The sequence below is a fragment of the Onychostoma macrolepis genome, chromosome 05 (assembly GCF_012432095.1).
Source record: "Onychostoma macrolepis isolate SWU-2019 chromosome 05, ASM1243209v1, whole genome shotgun sequence".
Taxonomy (NCBI): Eukaryota; Metazoa; Chordata; class Actinopteri; order Cypriniformes; family Cyprinidae; genus Onychostoma; species Onychostoma macrolepis.
In genome coordinates this window covers 4,442,249-4,460,442 of record NC_081159.1, presented here as the reverse complement: position 1 = coordinate 4,460,442, position 18,194 = coordinate 4,442,249, and the positions used below count along the sequence as shown (strand labels likewise).

Sequence of the window (18,194 nt, the reverse complement as noted above, 5' to 3'; positions counted from 1 at the left end):
AAGCTGTGGTAAAAACAAGTTTGTTGGTCTAGGATTCTCAGCCACATAGTATTAGGAAAACAAGGGTCAGACTAAGATGTTTAATCGTAACCTGCTTCAAGACGGATACAGCTTTGTAAGCCGGGTTACTGGGTCAAAACCACAGAGTTTCCTCGACATGTCTTCTGCAGGCCTACACTACCATTCAAAAGTTTGAGGTTGAAAATAATTCATTTTAATTGTTTTTTAAATTCATTCAGATCACAAATGATTATGATCACGAACAGAAATATAGTAAAATATTACTACAAATAAAAAATTGTGTTTTCTAATGTAATATACTTAGATGTAATGTAATTTATTCTTGTGATTCAAAGCTGAATTTTCAGCAGCCATTACTCCAGTGTCACATGATCATAAATCATTCTAATGTGCAGATTTTTCTATTCTTATCAATGTTGAAAACAGTTGCTGCTTAACGTGGAAACTGATACATTTTTTTCAGAATTCTTTGATGATTATTATAACATTTAGAAGAACAATTGTTTAAAATTGAAATATTTTGTAACAAAAAAGTCTTTACTTTCACTTTTGATCAATTTAATCCTTGCTGAATAAAATTATAATTGTTTTTTTTAAAGAAGTGTTGACTGACCAAACCTTTTGAACAGTAGCGTCTATAGAGGCGCAAGTACTTTACTCAGCTTTATATCATTCCAAACCGGTATGATTTTTTTTCTTCCATGGAAAACAAAAAAATAATTTAATATCATCTTGGAAACCCTTATTGTTAATGACTGGGTCTGTCAAGTGGTGAACTTGACAGAACTTTGAACTTTTTTTTTGTAAAATCTGCCAGTCGAATGTGCCATACAGACATGCTGGCAGCCAAATAAGCATGCTTGACCGAAAGAGGGAAAAAAAGATGATCTGGGCATGTCACGTTTTCAGCGTGTGCGCTAATAAAAAATATGGAATCAATCAACAAAGCCTGAAAAGAACTAGAGACTGAAAAAAATGGGAAGAGCTTTCTCCTAATGAAAATATGAACACAAATGCCCACGCTTCTTATAATCCATTCATTTCCTGGTGGATAAAATCAAGTGTCACCTATGTTTTTCCTCACAGCATATTCACAATTTCACTTGAATGTCAGCAACTCACGCTGACTTAAAGAAATGCCTCCAATTATTAGAACCATTGGATCCCTGTTTATGAAGAGAAAGATAAAATAGCTACTTCATCAAAATCATGAACTGGATACCAACTAATAAGCGCCACAAGCAAGTCACTAAATGATTCATAGATTCCTGACCGCAAGCTCAATCCAGCTACTGTCTCCCTGTGAACAGATGTCAGAAAAGAGCTGAGATGCTTGAAAGAAGATCGCGGTTATACTTGTACAACAGAAGTAGGAGAAACAAAAGAAGAACTGGGAATTATTTGAGAGACCCAAAGATGATCTTGATCAAACCTTCATTTAACCAACAAGAGGAAAAGCCTTTACTGTGGCGATTCTCACTTCACATTGAGTTCTGGGCAATGAATCAGAGTGATACCGCCTCCACAACCATCTGAGGCGATTCCTTCACTTCCTGAACCCAGCCGTGCACAAAGGAAGCCTTGTAACGCAGCACTGTGGCATCACTGGTCTCCGGATTCATGGTGAAACACAGAGTAAAGGCTGGGTAGGCCTTATCCAAAACTGATAGAACATTTACTTTTTTTTTTTTTTTCAAAGAAAAGTATGATCTGGATCGGTATAGAAGGGCAACATCATTTTGAGATGACAAGAGTGTAGTGTAATGTGCCCAGGGCAGATGTGCAAAAGTAGCACACTAGGTGTACCCTACCATTCAAAAGTCTGAGAACAATAAGATTTTTTTTTTTTTGAAAGAAATAATTACTTTTATTCAGCAAAGGTGCATTACATTGATCAAAAGTGGCCATGAAGACATTCATAACGTTACACAAGATTGATTATAAATAAATACTTTGCTTGTGAATGGTCTTTACATCAAAGAATCATTTGTGTTCCCACAAAAAATTAACACTAATAACACTAATAATAATAATAATAATGAATGTTTCTTGAGCACCAAATCAGCATATCAGAATGATTTCTGAAGCGTCATGTGACACTGAAGACTGCTGAAAATGTAGTGGTGCCATCAAAGGGATAAATTACATTTTAAAAATATTAAAATAGAAAACAATTTGAGAACTTAAATTTTAAATTATATTAAAAAAAACAATATTTTAAATATTTGTAATACTAAATTCAATTATAATATTACATGATTTAACAATAATAATGAATTAAATAATAAAATTAAATATTATTTAATCTTAATAAATTAATTAGTATTTTTACATTTGATATAAAAACAAAACAAAAAAAATTTTAAACTGCAAAACTGACACAATTTTATAATACGAAATTAGCCTACATATTCAATTACACACAACACCCCACAGGTTAATCATTGTGACACATGCCGGCTGCATACAGGTGGGCCCTTCCATTGGCCAGTCATGTATCTGCGTTTCTTTACTATAAAATCCAGACACATTGCTGAGCTCTGACATAACGCCGGCAGAGAAAAGGCACAAGACAGAGCAAGTGACGGCTCCAAATGCAGAAGTGTAAGAAAGTAAAAGATAGGGAGCTTGTTTTTGCATACAGTCAGACAGAGCCATTTTACACTTGACTCAGTTCAAACACCATACATGGCTCTGTTTAAAAATTCCATTTACCGTATATTCTCAGCACAAGCACTCCCTTCAACCGTGCCAGCCACAGTCTCGTATAACTAGAACTCATTTGACACTTCTGGGCTCATTATGGCACCCTGACCCCTAATATACACCACTACAAGGATATGGGAAAGTTGTTAAAGACGTTCACTACTGTCGTATCCTGTTGTCTCTCCACCATGAAGGCCAAACCCAGAGGGAAGGTTAACAGTTTTAAAATCTAACTGAAGTGTTGGGCTGCACACCCCGATCAGTCCTGGCGTCATCACACCAGAGGTTGATACTATGTTTCTAATCCAAATAAATGCATTCTGTGACTGAAAAGTCACTGGAATACATAGAGATGCCCGCACAGAGTCTGAACCCACTGAACTCTGCAGAGAGTTTTCCAGAAATGAAAAGCCCATCATTCACAAAACGTCCCTCGCTCTTATGTGCCTATGAAAGATTTTATCTAATTTGATCATGCTTTCAAAAATTTATATTCATAATATTGTTGAAATTTTATGATGGTAAAATCACTTTGAGTATATTGTGAATATTCAACATTTCGGGGTCATTAAGATATTTAATATTTTTTCTTCTAATTATATACACACAACTTTTTTATTTTAATAATATTTTACTATATTATTGTTTTACTGTAATTTTGATCAAATAAATGCAGCCTTGGTAAACTGAACTGAACAGTCTCACTTATTAGCCGAAGCCACAATTCATTTACACAAAACATGACCTTATCATTCTCCTTGCTCAAGTGCAGCTTGTTTCATAAAACCTTTGAATGCAAGCGTGACAATTTGACTGTGGCTTACACTTAAACTGAAGTTTATTAGCTTGTGCTGAACCATGTTACGTGGATAGATAATACTGCTTCCTTCCTCGTCAGACAGGGTGTGGTTCATCGCGTGGTGCAACTGGTGACGGCAAGTTTCTGTTCCCTCAGGCGTTTCAGTAAAAGTTCATTTATCCGTCCTCGATTCAGGGAATACCTTGGGTAGCCATGCCTTTAATATAAATTCCACACCTTTCTGACAACTCCTTTAAATCTTAGTTTTTCCATATTCGGTGGTTTAGATATGCAAATCGGAGCCAATTCATCAGACATGCAAATAGGCAATAAGAATGAATGGGGACAGCGACTTTCAAACTTTAAATCAGGATACAGAAGCACAAATAAAATATAATATAATAAAAGTGGACTTACAGTGAGATAACAGCGAGTCATTTAGGCCACTTTGGGTCCTTTTTGAAGCTTGAAAGTTTCAGTGTCCATTGATTGTAATTGAAAGGTTCATCAGAAATTTGTGCACAGAGGCAGTAGTAGTCATCAGGTTTTGGATGACATGAGACTGAATAAATGAAAGGATTCTAACAGCCTGGTGTGCCACGGGCCACTCTGAATGCCATTTGTTATAGAGAATACAGCAGGGGGATGGCACCACCTAAATCCTCTTCCTGCTCCAGGGCCAAAGAGGGCAATTGTGATGGAATTCCAACTAGGATTTTGCTGCCTTTCGTAACAGTGAGATAAGACGCAAGTGTACGACAATCTCTGCCATTGCTATCAGCTGCAATGCTTAAAACACCAGCTAATTATTTTGCAATAAGGTCTAACATAAAAATTACTTAAAACTGACTTTGAAATCAGAGAGAATACTGTATTATCACAAAATAAAAAAAGTTGGGTCCTATGATTTCTACAAAAAACAAGGGCGGAATCACAGAAGCCAGTCATAAATAATGGAATTTAAAAATATATAGGCCTAGGGCCCTATGAAATAAGTTTTATTTTTCCCCCAAATTCCATTTAATGTTTTTTTCCAAATTTTATTTTTATCCAAAAGTTTGAATTTTTCTGGATTCCATTTTTCCCCCCCACGTTAATTTTTCTAGACTCTGTTTTAATGGTTAAATATTCATATTTAAATTGAGGCTTATAATTCACAGACATTAGTCCATAATGAATTTTGATTTAAGTGCACTGACCTACTTTTGATTTATCCATCCAAAATTTATCAAATTCCAAGACATTCCGCATTATACAGTAAATTTCATTTTTATGACTGGATTCCACAATTCTGTCTGCATTTTCCACATTGCGGAAATCATAAGACCCTAGCAGAATGTCACAAAATTTGCTAAATAAATCAAAAGTAAAAGACTGCTATTAAAATATGAAATTTTCATGTTCTGCTCATCTTTTTATGAATGAGCTGCAGAGTTTCATCTACCGCGCATACTCAAACACACACAATGCTTCTGCGGTCTCACTATATGATGACAAGAAGTTCATCTCCAGAGCTGCTCCATAAGTCACTTCACAAGCTTTACACCATTTTATTTGATAAAAACTACTGTTGGATACACATGAAAACTCAAAGGTTTTCACAACAACTTGCAAAAATAAAAGTTTGGTTTAAACTAAAGAAATCATTACAAATATTATTATTGTACAGTAGGGGTGTGCGATACAACGATTTTTGATACATTCACATCAGTGTTAACTCAGCGGTAGAGTTACTCTCACAGGACACTGCACTTATTCGCAGTCACAAAAGTACATTATTTTCATGTGCTTTAAAGCCTTGCAGGTTAAATGTTTCATTCACACGCTGTTCTGACATGTGCTTTTTCTGAGTGCAGCGTGCACCCGAAGCGCGCAAACTAAAAAGCCTGTCAAAAACTGCCTGATTACTGAACTAAGCTATCTTTTGCGCTAATACTGTCAAAACACACAAGGTTTACATATAGACTCAGATGGTTATGTCTAAAATGAAAGTAAACAGTTGATAGAAAACAGTGGTGGCTGCTGGTCTTTCAAAGAGGGGAAGCTCATTTTTGGCCTACATCATAAAAATAGTCCATTTATTTATACGTAAATCCTGCCCTACGTTCCTTTTCAAGAAAATGCTCTGTGACCCTGTCGTACCAACTAGGCGTCTTTTCCAGTGATGCTAGCCTACTGTATGAATGAATGAATGAACAAACAATCTAAAAAAAAAAGATATTAAACTCGACAGAGGAAATGTGGGAATTACTATACCAGCTTAATTTATAATTCAATTCTACAAAATGAATAAAAATTTAATAAATAAATAGATGTAAGTGAAAACAGACAATATTATTCTCTGAATACTTAATTAATGTGAATGCATGACTGGCTATTGTTATCCATGAAATGATCTAAACAAAACTCATCTTAGCACTGCACAGAAGCTGCATGAAGTGACATTTAGATGTGGCATTTATTCATTTAGACTGTATTTATAATTTCATAAATAATGTTATGAGATTAATGTTTTAAATACTAAATTCTGAATATAGAAATATGTTGGAAAATAATGTAATATGCCTACTTTTAGACGGGAAACTTAAAAACGGCCAGCAGGTGGCAGAAGTTCGTGATTGAATCGCTGAGTCATTCAAATGATTCTTTCAAAACGGCTGAATCCTTCAGGAGCGAATCAAATGACTGTTTTTATGAGTGGCTCAGTGAATCAGTGATTCGCCCAAATCAACGCGGATTTGGAACAAACACAGAAACGAAACAAAAACAGCACTCTTGCTCGTGTCTTATTGCCTAAGTGTCAGGAGCATTTTTTTGCTCGCATATCTTGAAATTTCCGAGTTAGCAGCATGTATATTAAAACATAACATTATAAATAAATAAAAAATATATATATATAATTGATAAGAACCAAGTGCAAAGCCGCGATGGGACTGAGCTCGAATAGCTTCAGCGTCAGCGACTTTTTATTGTACACAATCGCTGTCAATCAAAAGGAGATACAGACCCTCCAATCATCACGCAGAAGCCCGGAGTCCAGGCACGCCCACTCCTCCATTCACCCCCAGAGACGCTGAGCGTCCGTGGGCGGGACATAATCGCAGCATTTATCCAATGACCGTCTAGTTTCGAGGCACTGAAAAAAAACTGTTCAAAGCAGCCCCATTGAAGTCAATGGACGCTCGGCTTCAACAGAGAAATACACTGAAGCTACGGGAATGTATGAGAAGGAAATCGAGTTCGACCTGCTATATGTAGCTGATTCTGAACGAACTCGTCTTCGAGGTGAACGTGTTCTAACGCATTTTTAGTCAATAAAATGTTAACACAATAGTACATATTTTACCATTAATTTTTTTACATTATAGGGGAAGCCGAGCTTCCCTTGCAGTCTTAAAGAAATCCCCACTGATAGAAAAACAGATGCATGTCTGTATGTTAGATGCGTGATGAACTCACTATTCTTGACTGAAGAACTTTAATACAGTTGCTTTAGGAATCAGTCTATATATCGTTTTATTTTTGTTCATTCAATTTCTTGAATGCTCCTGCTAAATACACCTAATATATATGAAAATAAAAGCACCGTTTGTTTCATTTGTATATTATGTGTAGTTGTAATGTGTATCTTTGTTCTTATTTTTTAATAATCAAAGATAAAATAATGACAAGTATTTTTTTATTTTTGCCCGTATTAGCCTAAATATCTGCCAAACATTTTTTTTTTTTTTTGTTACCTTGAAAGGCTTTGTCTTTATAATAGGGAAATTAGTTTGGCTGTAATGCTCAGACAACTTGCAAATAGTAAAACCAACATGACAAAGAATCGTGATTAGTGGTCGATATTGTTTTTTTTGACAGCCAATGCCGATATCTTGGAAAGCAGGGTGACTGATGGCCGATATAATTTTATTTCTTTTTAATTAATATTTAAAGTTAATTTTTAATATTGAAAATGGATTAAAAAAACAAATGTGTAAAATAAACAATTATACTTTAGATGACAAAGTATTTTTCACAAATAAATATTTAATAACAATATAATTAAAAAGGAAGTAAACACTGTAACCAACAGGGCACTCAGTATTCTGGGATGTTTGTGTGCATTGGGAATCATATTTTTTCGAATAAAGCTGAGGTAACACTCATTTTACATACAGCACACAGTGAAAATAACATGAATATGGCAGTGGGCAAAAGCATTAAGCACAGCATAATTTGAAATCACGAGTTTGTCGATGGCGCATCTCCAGTGAAGCTGAACTCTCCTCCTGTCCGCATTCAATTCGCACGGACCGACCGTCACGCAGAGCACACGCGATCATGCAGGATACAAATGCACACTTTATAAGATCTCACAGCTGGATTCGACTAGTCTGCAAGATTTGTGAAATTAAATGTTCATTAGTCATTCAAAGATTTGTTTAAATTATATAAATGTGCATTTGCTGAATGTTGAAGGCAAAGAGAAAGTATTATAATGTTTGCCTTTCTATTACTAATAATATAAAAGCAATTGTTATAATACTTTTTGAATACCTTTTAATTCCTTTGTTTAACAGTTCTATCTGATTATTAGACAGACTTCTATCCGTATTAAACAGAACTTTTGACGACGACAGCGAACAAGAGGAAGAATGTGAGCACTGTGTGCTCAGGCACTGCTGTTCTCAGCGCCGTCAAAATAAAAGTCCCGCCTCAAACGCATCTGCCAAACAGAAAAACGTATCGCCCGATGCCGATATTTGAAAAATGCCACATATCGGCCGATATATCGGTCGACCACTAATTGTGATATTTCTAAAAAGAATTGTGATATGATATTTTTTCCATGTCACCCACTAGGGCTGCACGATTAATCGAATGCGATTGTCATGCACAAAAACAAATAAGATTATACTACGGCTCTGTGTAGTAAATGCTGCTCCCTCTAAAAGCACGTGAAAATACCACATTTAATAACATGTTTTTACTCCAAACTCACTTCATAACATCAGTCGAGTGATGAGATGTGGCATCTTTTACACAGAATAAGGCACGCAACATATTTCATAGTATTCTAAGCAGCATTTTAAAGGCAATGTCAACTAGCACTGCATTATACATATACTTTATTATAATGAAAATTATAATAAGAAGAACTCATATTGTCACAGTGGTGTGTTTATTAGTCACGTTAAATCAATGAAAGCATTTAAATCTTCTGTTCATCCAGCTACCGCTATAGGCATTTCCTGGGTTTCTTCTGTGGGGCGTATTTGGAGTTTCCGCACGAGTGCGCCCTCTGGCCTTCGGATGGAGATTTACTACTGATCACAGAACCATGCTTCACTGAAAGATACGCGATCGCGATCTAATCACGATTTCGATTTCACTTCGATTTATCGTGCAGCCCTATTGCCCACCCCTAGGATAGTTCACCAAAATTTATTCTTCTGTTATTTTTTACTCACTCACATGTTGTCCCAAACCTGTATTAATTTCTTTCTTGTGCTGAACACAAAAGAGGACAGGTCTATTTTAAAGAATGTGGGTAACCAAAAAGTAGCTGGTCCACATTGACTTTAATAGTAAAAAATGGGGACCCACATTCTTCAAAATAACATTTATGTCCAACAGAAGAAAAAAACCTCATTCAACTTGAGAGTGAGTAAATGAATTAATAATAAGAATCAATGCATAATTGATGTATTTAGTGTTTTATTTTTATATCTGTTAATTCAATTTATTGAATGCTACTTCTAAATACACTTACTGTAATGAAAAATAGAGCACTGTTTGTTTTATTTGTATTTGTAACATATAGCCTATCTTTACATAGATAAATAATACCAAAGATTTTTTATCTTTGCCCACTATGGCCTAAATATCTGTCACTCTTTTTTATTTTATATTTTGTTACTTTGTAAGGCTTCGTTTAAAAAAATAAATAAATAAAAAATAATAGGGAAATTAGTTTGGCTTTACTGCTCAGACAACTTGCAAAATAGTAAAACTAACACGGCAAAGAATCATGATAAAATCGTGAATCGTGATATTCCTGAAAAACAAATTTTTATATATTTTTGCTATATTGCCCACCCCTATTATACAATAAAATGCAACAATAATAGAGTTATTAAAACAGTTTTTAAGGAGTGTAACATTTTTTTAATCCATATTTCTATTTAAATTGTAAACATCTGTTGTGCAGCACTTTGTCAAAAAACAAATGGAATTATTCAAATTTAATTACATTAAACGATTAAGTTCTATGCATTGATACATTACAACAGTTTTTGATTATAAATGTATAATAAAATCATAAAACACAGAATCCAGAAATATTTGATCAGAAAATTTTAAAGTAAATAAAAAAATAAAACTGATTTTATAGAGCCCTAAATAGAGATAATACATGAGATTTATGACATCATTATTCACCTTAGGAAAACATTAGGTTGTACGGACGAATACATATGCTGGTTAAACTTTACAACCTGTGAATTGAGCTTAAATGCTCAGATTTATAAACCCAGTGGGCTAAGCTTCTACACAAACTCACTTTACAACAAATAAAGTGCCATGAAATGTAGCATTCAGAACGGAGCTCAAAATCTGGATCTGTTGTTTAGCTATTGAAGATTCATAGTCTCGTAATCAACAAACAAAAAAAAGCCCTATTCAGCTAAATGTCAGGCAGGTAAACAATGAACAGAAGCAAATCAAACTAAGAGTAGAGATGTCAAAAGACTTCACAGTGATGCTTCTAACCCATTAATTGCTGTAAAGCTGGTTTTAATCATAATGCCACATAGGACATTTCTTTCTCTCTCAGTTGAGCAACATGAGAGTTTCAGCAAAGACAATATTGTATAATGACAGCTGCAGGTCTTGAAAAAGGTTGCTTTTAAGTCTGCATACCTGCTGATGGTGAGATATCCATCGTAACGCTCAATACTCTGATGAATGCAGCCTAGAGGATGCGTGCCTAACACAAAAAACGATATTTGGTAAATGTGCAATGGAACCTGAAACTGTCAAGTCTCAAGAGGAAACAAAACTTCCTTAAAACTCTCAACAGATTCTCTCTGCCTATATATGTCCAGTTGTTTCTCTCTATCTCTCTTACACACACACGCTCTCGAAGCTGCATCCTCTACAGCCTTGTGGCAACTTCCTGCATCTCCTGACTAATTTTACCCAGCATCCTGACCCATTTCCCAAGGAGCACAAGGAAACAGGCACAGAGGAGCCGATGCAATGACGTCCATACGCATAAACAGGCTGATGCATTCTGACGGCCAGACCAAACATTACCATGTCAAGATTTCAGCGTGGCCTCCAGCAATATCATGCACCAGCAATGATTAAACAAGAACAAAGGCTGGCCTCTTGAAAAAAAGAAATAAAAGGGCTATAACTGAACCATAATGCACTTTTATCCATGTACAACGAGTTCTTTCATCCTTCTGGTTCTATAAAATATATATATATATATATATGATAAATGAAATCCATGAAATGGAATTGTAAACGCCAAAAGTTAAAACAGACAGTCTGCAATACTGCAAACAGAAAGCAGTCAATACAAACATATCTGGCATTTCTTAGATTTCTAAACAAACTTTTTAAATGCCTCAATTTTTTTCCATTATTTTTATATTCTTTCCTGCTGCCTGGCAAGTTAGTGAGTCAAACTGAAACAAGCCAGACAATATTACAGTGTGGTCGACACATGGGTAACCACAGAAAACCCTGCACGCTACATAATATTCACTAAAACACTAACCGGGTGCAGCAGCCCAAACACTTGTTCTCCTCCTTTGAGATAACTCAAGGTTAACGCAAGAAGTAAAAAGACAAGTAAACCTCCAAGACAGTGCACTAACGCTTTTAGGGTGGATCTGAAGGAGTCAAACTCAACGACTCAAAACAAAGGAGCAATTCAATCTAAAACGCCTTATAGTACATTACACTTATTACAGGGATAGACAGTAACCTGAGGTAAAGAGCCATACTGAATAGAACAATGACAACCAAACAACTTTTGTTCTTCCAGCTGAAATGACAGAAACATTTTTGGCTTTTTTTTTTGCATCATAAAAAAAAAAATTGAAGTGCTTCTAAGGAAAGGGGAAGGTTTTAAACAGAAACCACATTGCATTGAAGGTACACTCAGCAAGTTTCTGTTCACATTTATCTGGCTTTTATTCATTCCAACTGATACATCTTCAGATGTCCCTGCATTTATTCTCAATCTCAGCTCCGTTTTTACATGAAATGTATTATTAATAGTAAGTCTGTCAATTGTGTGACAAGAACAATCACAGGTTGTCAACATGGCAGCGCTCACAAGGGGGCGACCCGCTCCATGTAAAATAAAACACCTTTTTCTTAAAGACTGATAAGACTTGACTCTTGATCTCAAGTATATCATCACTTCAACATAATTTCTCAAAAGTGCTGATCATTTCAGAATATTTAAAACTTTAACTTGCACACAGACATCACATTGTATTATGCTTCAAAGATGATTTTTAATGCATCCACCCTCTTGGATCTGACAAAATAATCCACACCTACAGGAAGTTCAGCCAACTTGTTCAAACACGTCTTGGCCACTAATCCCTCTACATTTTTCTCTACATATTTATTGATTAATTAAACGAATTTGATGATTCTGCATATTTCCTGAAGATAATTTGTTCCAAGGCTTGACACTTCTATCTCCTACTGATACAAACTTTCATTTTTGCTCTGAGCAGTGAGTAGAGGACAAACCTGAGCAGACTGACAGTTCCAACAACTGACTCCAGCAAAGCAAGCTAAAAGCTGCCAAAAATTAAGATAAATCACATTGGCTCTGGTTGCAAATTAAAGTGGTACAACTTTAGCTTTATTTGTTTAGTGATCACTCGCTCGCTCTCTGTTCTTCTAATGTAATCAGCAAACAAAGATTCCAAGATTCGAACATTCCAATTCCAAACGAAAGATTCCAACATTCTAAACTAGCGATTTAAAATAGAAAAATCGAACATTTCGTATTAACATTACTATTAGTGTTATTTTTAATTCAAAAATTGTAAGATTCAAACAGACCCAGATGCAGATGAACTTTCGCTTCCCACACTGTTCAAACACAAAGTCAAAAGGGTTACCTAATCCATCCATACAAATCACAGCACTACACGTTCCACCCTAAAAGCATGTCAGTTCAGATATGAAACATTAGAATTTATTAAATCAATCCCCCGTTTTGAGCACTGCAGATCAGCCCATCTGGCCTGATCCACGCTGCCATGATCCCTTCGCATGGACAGATACTTAAACTTACGCACAGCAATGCAATCTTCGCCTCTTGATACAAACATTACGTGACAGAACGAGTATGCGCCTGTTCTTACCTTCTCAGCTGTCGTAGGAAAAATATATCCAGACCCGACTTCAATTTTGTACTAAAGACAGCTTTAGTTTCCCAGCAGCAGTCCCTGATCGCGCGAACGTTCCCTATTCCTCTGCCTCTGCCTCACTCAACTTGTCCGAGACTCGCCGGAAGCCACGCCTTGTTTCGTTTTCCCCGCCCCACAAAGAACGTGATTAGACAACAGAGGAATGAGTGGCGTCAAAGGTCACCAATCACAAAACATATTCATCGTAGCCCTGCCCACCCGGAGCGTAAAGGGGTATGAAGTTCAATGTGGACGACGTGACTGCATATACTTGTAGAACCAGTCTGCGGATGTCATACGTGCAGGGAAGTCAGTAATCGTTAAATTACGTCGATCAGTAAGTTGATAGTATCATGGTGAGAGTGCAATGAGCTATAAACACGAATTTGCTTTTTTGAGCTCAACGTATATGTTGAGGTTGGTTTTCCTATACGGAAATTACCACAAGATGGCACCATTATGCAGGGATGGGATACACAATTTCATTATTTTCTGCATACCTACATCTAATAAATAAATAGATTTGGTTTATAATATACAATATTCTATATAATTAAACAATAACTTTTTAAAAGTGGTTTTAAGTCAAATTTATGTCAAGAATGTTCTGCCAACATTAATGCACAAGAATCTGGAATGACTTTGCAATGCAAATATGACAAAAAGTATGTAAAAATACAATAATGTGTTACTGTAAACATGCCATATTGATCTGGTTTAATAGCAGCACAGTGCAACACTAGGGGTTTCTGCTACATCCCTCTATCCACCAAGGGGTCCATGCATTACATGAATAGCATCCTTCTCAGAAATGTTCTTACCTTTTCTTACTGAAGGTTTTCTCTCTAGAGCTTTGTCAGGTGATTTCTTCGGTAGATCAAATGCTGCTTTCATCTGTGACACTTTCACAGACTGTGTTGGATCTAAGGTCAGATCGACCCGGGCCTCAGCTGGCTTGGTCCACTCTTTCATCTTCTTCTGCAACTCAATAGTTTCCTTTATCATATCAGAAACATGTCTTTTCTGTGCACCCTGTGGTGCTTCCATGGTGGTGGTTGGGCTGCTTTCTATTGCGTGCTTTTGGTCAAGCTGGCTTGAATGTTTCTCCCCTAACACATGACAATTTGCTTTTGTCGACAGCTTGTTCTGTTCTTTATCTGGTTTCTCGTTAGCTTGCATAGTTATAAGGTTGCACATGGAGGAGGAATGTTGCACATCTTGTGCAGCAGATGTGTTTGCTGCGTTGTCTGCTAATGCAGCTCCGGCAGTACAACCATCCCACACCTGATCGGAGACGTCTGTCGGGCTTACAGTGGAATGGGTTGTTGCATTTGTTAAACTCTTCAAAAAAGATTTTTCTTGAAGCTGAAAAGAGCCAGACAGAGTGACTTCTGTTTTCTTGTCCACACTTGGCCTATCATCTATGCGACCTGAAGTTGTCTCAGGACCAGCAATGAGCTCAGAGATGGAACCAGTTGCAGATGTTTCCTTACGCAAGCTAATAGTAGACTTGCTGACCTTGTCTCTCTCTGATGGCGTCATCATGTCGCCCGAGTTAGCGTTTCCCACTGACCTCTGTTGTTTTGTAGGATCTTCTACATCAATCACTGCACTTACAGAAGAGGAACATTCTGGATCCATCTCATGTGTCGTACCCTTCACTGTCTCTGGAAGGGGTTTTATCACTGCTTCAGCCAGAAACCCTTCCAGACTTTTCTCTGTGTGTACTTTGGCCTTTGCTGAAAGAGGGGAATCCTCTTTTTCATTTTTTTGCATAACTTGAACATCATATTTACAAGGGGGGTTCGAATCTGTTATGTCTTCAGAGAATGCAATACATTTCTCATCTTCATAGCTTTGTAGCCGTGCTTTGTTTTCACCCAGCATACCTACACTGGCAATATTAGATGTCACAAAACAACCCTCTTCCGTTTCTGTTCCACGCAGAGAAAGATCTTTTATCTCGGTTTTCTTTGCATGGGAATGATAGGGACCCTTTGAAGCAGATTCCAGATTTTCTCTTTCTTCGGTCTCTCTCATGCCATCTTTATTTTTATGACCTCCAGCGGGTGATCTCCCAAGTGAAGGTTCCTCTGTCCAAGGGCTCTCCAAGTCTGACACATTAAATTGCCTTTCTTTCTGAAGCCGGTCCTGTGTGAATTCTCCCGCAGACATTTGTCGATGGCTCTCTGAGTGACCCCGAGGTGACTTGGATGCCACTTCTAAGGCGCTGAGGTCCTCTGGGCTCAGACTCACAGCTTTGCTTTGTAAATCCGCACCTGTCAGAGATGAACTAGTAAATCTGGTCTTTATGACATCATCTGTTGGCTGACGCCCCGTAACGTTTTCTCTGGCTCTGCAGACATCCTTCATCGACCGCCCCTGGGTTTCTGCATTCATCAGGGACGAGCGTTCAGCGCTGGAGGTTTCTGGTTCTCTGGCTCCGTAGACATCCTTCACTGACCACCCTTGGGTTTCGACGTTCTTCGGGGAATTTCCTGTTACAATCTTATCTGGATTCTCTGGCAACTTCTTCTGTATTTCTTCGTTGCTGTGCTGAATTGCCTCAGTGATGTCCTTTGATGTTTCCGCTTGTGAGTTCATTACAAGGTTTGATGTTGTGGGCTTGTTGATCGGCCTCTTGTTTTGCGATTCAGTCATGCCGGTCTTCAACTTGACGTTTTCGGTAATGACTAAAGCTTGGTCTTGAACTGTGAAGTGAACATTGGTGTTGGCGTCCCCACCACGTGGTTTTGAAATGTCCTTCCCTTCCAGAATCTCCAAGGTAGGGCCTGTAATATCACAGGCAGCTTTTCTGTCCTCTTCCTGGCTCTTTAGCTTGTCGTCATCTCCACAGACAGACTCCATTTTGTTCTTTACATGTGAAGCGCACTTCTTACTCCTGTTTTCTCCTTTGCGACCGCTTTCAACTTTCTCTTTACCAGGAAGGTCACACCTAAGTTTCCCCTGATGGTCTTCTAGTGTACTCTCCAAGTCTTTTCTCTCGTGGTCTGGTTCACTGTCAGACTGTGCGATTCCATTCAGCTGCTGTGGAGCCAGCGGTCCAGCCCTGCCTTCCTCACTACTCTTTCTTCCTCCCTCTTTCTCGCCACCCCTTCCCTCTTCAACCCCCCCATCCGTGGGAGCGCACACCTTATCATGAGAATCCAAACCATGCACTGGTGTAGGTGATGGTGACTCCCTGCCTGGGCCTCCATCCAACCCTCCACCGCCTGTGTTCTCCTCATCTGTCCTGACACCATGAGTTTCAATGGTTAGATTTCCTTCCTCTTTGGCCCCCCCAGGGTCTGGGCTTGGTCCCTTTTCCTCTGGTCCTGCAGAGCTGTTGTCCTGCCCTATCTCCCCCTCCTTGCCCTGGTTTTGTCCCATTCTGTGGAAAAAAAAGTGAGAGAGATGTTACTGGCAGTGTGTTATTTCAGACCACAGGATGTTAATAATGGCATGACTCTGGCATGCAGGTTGTGCCAGTGTTTATCTGAAATTCTTCCACACTTTCACTGCCCTGTACACAGTGTGATGCTCACAGTGCACAGTCTTTTACTGATGCTCACTAACTGTCTTTTTCACCTAAATCTGACTTGTTCTGTTTGCTTTAGCTGATTTTTTGCTCTTGTCATCTTACTTTATGACAAGTCTCTTAGTTTCTGGTATGAACTACTAAAAAGCTCAAAGTGGGGGTTGTCAGGCTTATTATAGTTAAATAAAAATAAAACTCAAAACATTTCTATTACTTGAAATAAAATATAAAAACCTTAAAGTTATTTTATTTGAGCTTGTTGCCAAAGCAACGTTTCGTCATTTTCATTTAGTTTAAAATATAAATCTAAAACTGAAATTAAAAATTTATAAAAACTAATAAAATAACAAACACACAACAAAAATTCTAAAACGTAATTTAAAACTTCAATTAAGATAATTAAAACAAATTCAAAATGTTATAATAGAAAAAAAATCCTATAATAGTATCTCAGTGATACTAAAGTAACACATGAATGAAAATACAGATGCCCTGCTGAAATATTACCAATAAAAGTAAATTTCACTTGAGTAAAAGTATAAACATTTTACTTTTGAAGTTGATTATATTTCTACCATGGAAGAAAAAAAAATCATACTTTTGTTAATCATAATTTCAATATACAAATTCATAATTGTGACATAAAAAGTCAACACTGTGAGATACTCAATAGTTAAAATGAATTAAAGTAGAAATTATGACAAATAAAGTCATAACTATTAGATAAAAAGTCAACATTATGACATAAGAATCTCAACAATTCTATTCATAATACATCTGAGTTTAAGTAGGTTAGAGCTCATTATGATGTTGTTATGAATTATGAGGAGCACACTTAAGCTTTAAGGATCTTTTCTTTTCTTTTACTGCATTGAGAAAAAAGGATCATATTACTCCTGGTTCATTCTTCATCATTTTGAATGGGACAAGACCAATTCAGTTGTTTGTTAAAGAGACTCACTCTGACCGGATCACTGATCAGCGAGTTGTTAATCAGATCTGTCAAATTCACAAATTAATCATTCAGTGCAATTTATGAATAACCAGCTCAAAAGATTGATTTATTCACAAATTTGATATTACCTTGTTGTTGTTTTTTGAGTACAACAACAAAACGCACGTCACTGTTCACCACTGTACAAAACTATCCAAGTGAAACAGCAGCAATGTGTTTTACTTGAACCTCGACTTTGGTGGGAACAGTGTTTCTTTCCTCAGTGTCTTGTGACTGAAGCATATCTGAGCAGCCATTGACTGTTCATGCTTGTCTCGTTACATGAACTGTACCGTCAGCAAGAACACCAGGAATTAGAGTCATGAGATTTTGCAGAAGATGTCTAAAGCTCTGTCAATCACAGTCCTCGCAGAACCGACAGGTTCACACCTACATAATAATGTATATTTCATCCATCTGTTTGTCTGTTGAATTGTCAGTCAAAGAAACCCTAAAAGACTATTTTATGTTGTTCTGAACATATAAAGTATATACTGAGATAAATATTGACTAATTGATGCTTGATCCAGTATATTAAATGTTTAAAGCACTAGATTTGAGAGGTGAAAAAGGTCAGAAGAATTGCAGAAAAAGAGTGGCATTTGGTGACGAATAAGGGACACAAATAAGTGCGTCAGGCGATTCAATCCCCAGACACACATTTGGATCATAATCTCTGTCACACATCATTTGAAGGGCTTATGG

The 18,194-nt window shown here is 37.0% G+C and overlaps 1 protein-coding gene across 4 annotated transcripts in view; it reads right to left on the bottom strand.

Annotated features, from left to right (window-relative positions):
- coro1ca (coronin, actin binding protein, 1Ca) overlaps nucleotides 1-18,194 on the bottom strand; it is a 59,032-nt gene that overhangs the window by 39,683 nt on the left and 1,155 nt on the right. For 2 of the 4 annotated variants that reach the window (XM_058775023.1, XM_058775022.1), the window contains exon 2: nucleotides 13,779-16,348. In XM_058775023.1, the coding sequence (XP_058631006.1) occupies nucleotides 13,779-16,347 (2,569 nt within the window). In that variant the 5' untranslated portion in view covers nucleotide 16,348. Of the gene's footprint in view, nucleotides 1-10,429; nucleotides 10,545-12,912; nucleotides 13,072-13,778; nucleotides 16,349-18,194 lie in introns of those variants that run through there. The other 2 variants (XM_058775025.1, XM_058775024.1) reach the window with 2 other exon arrangements.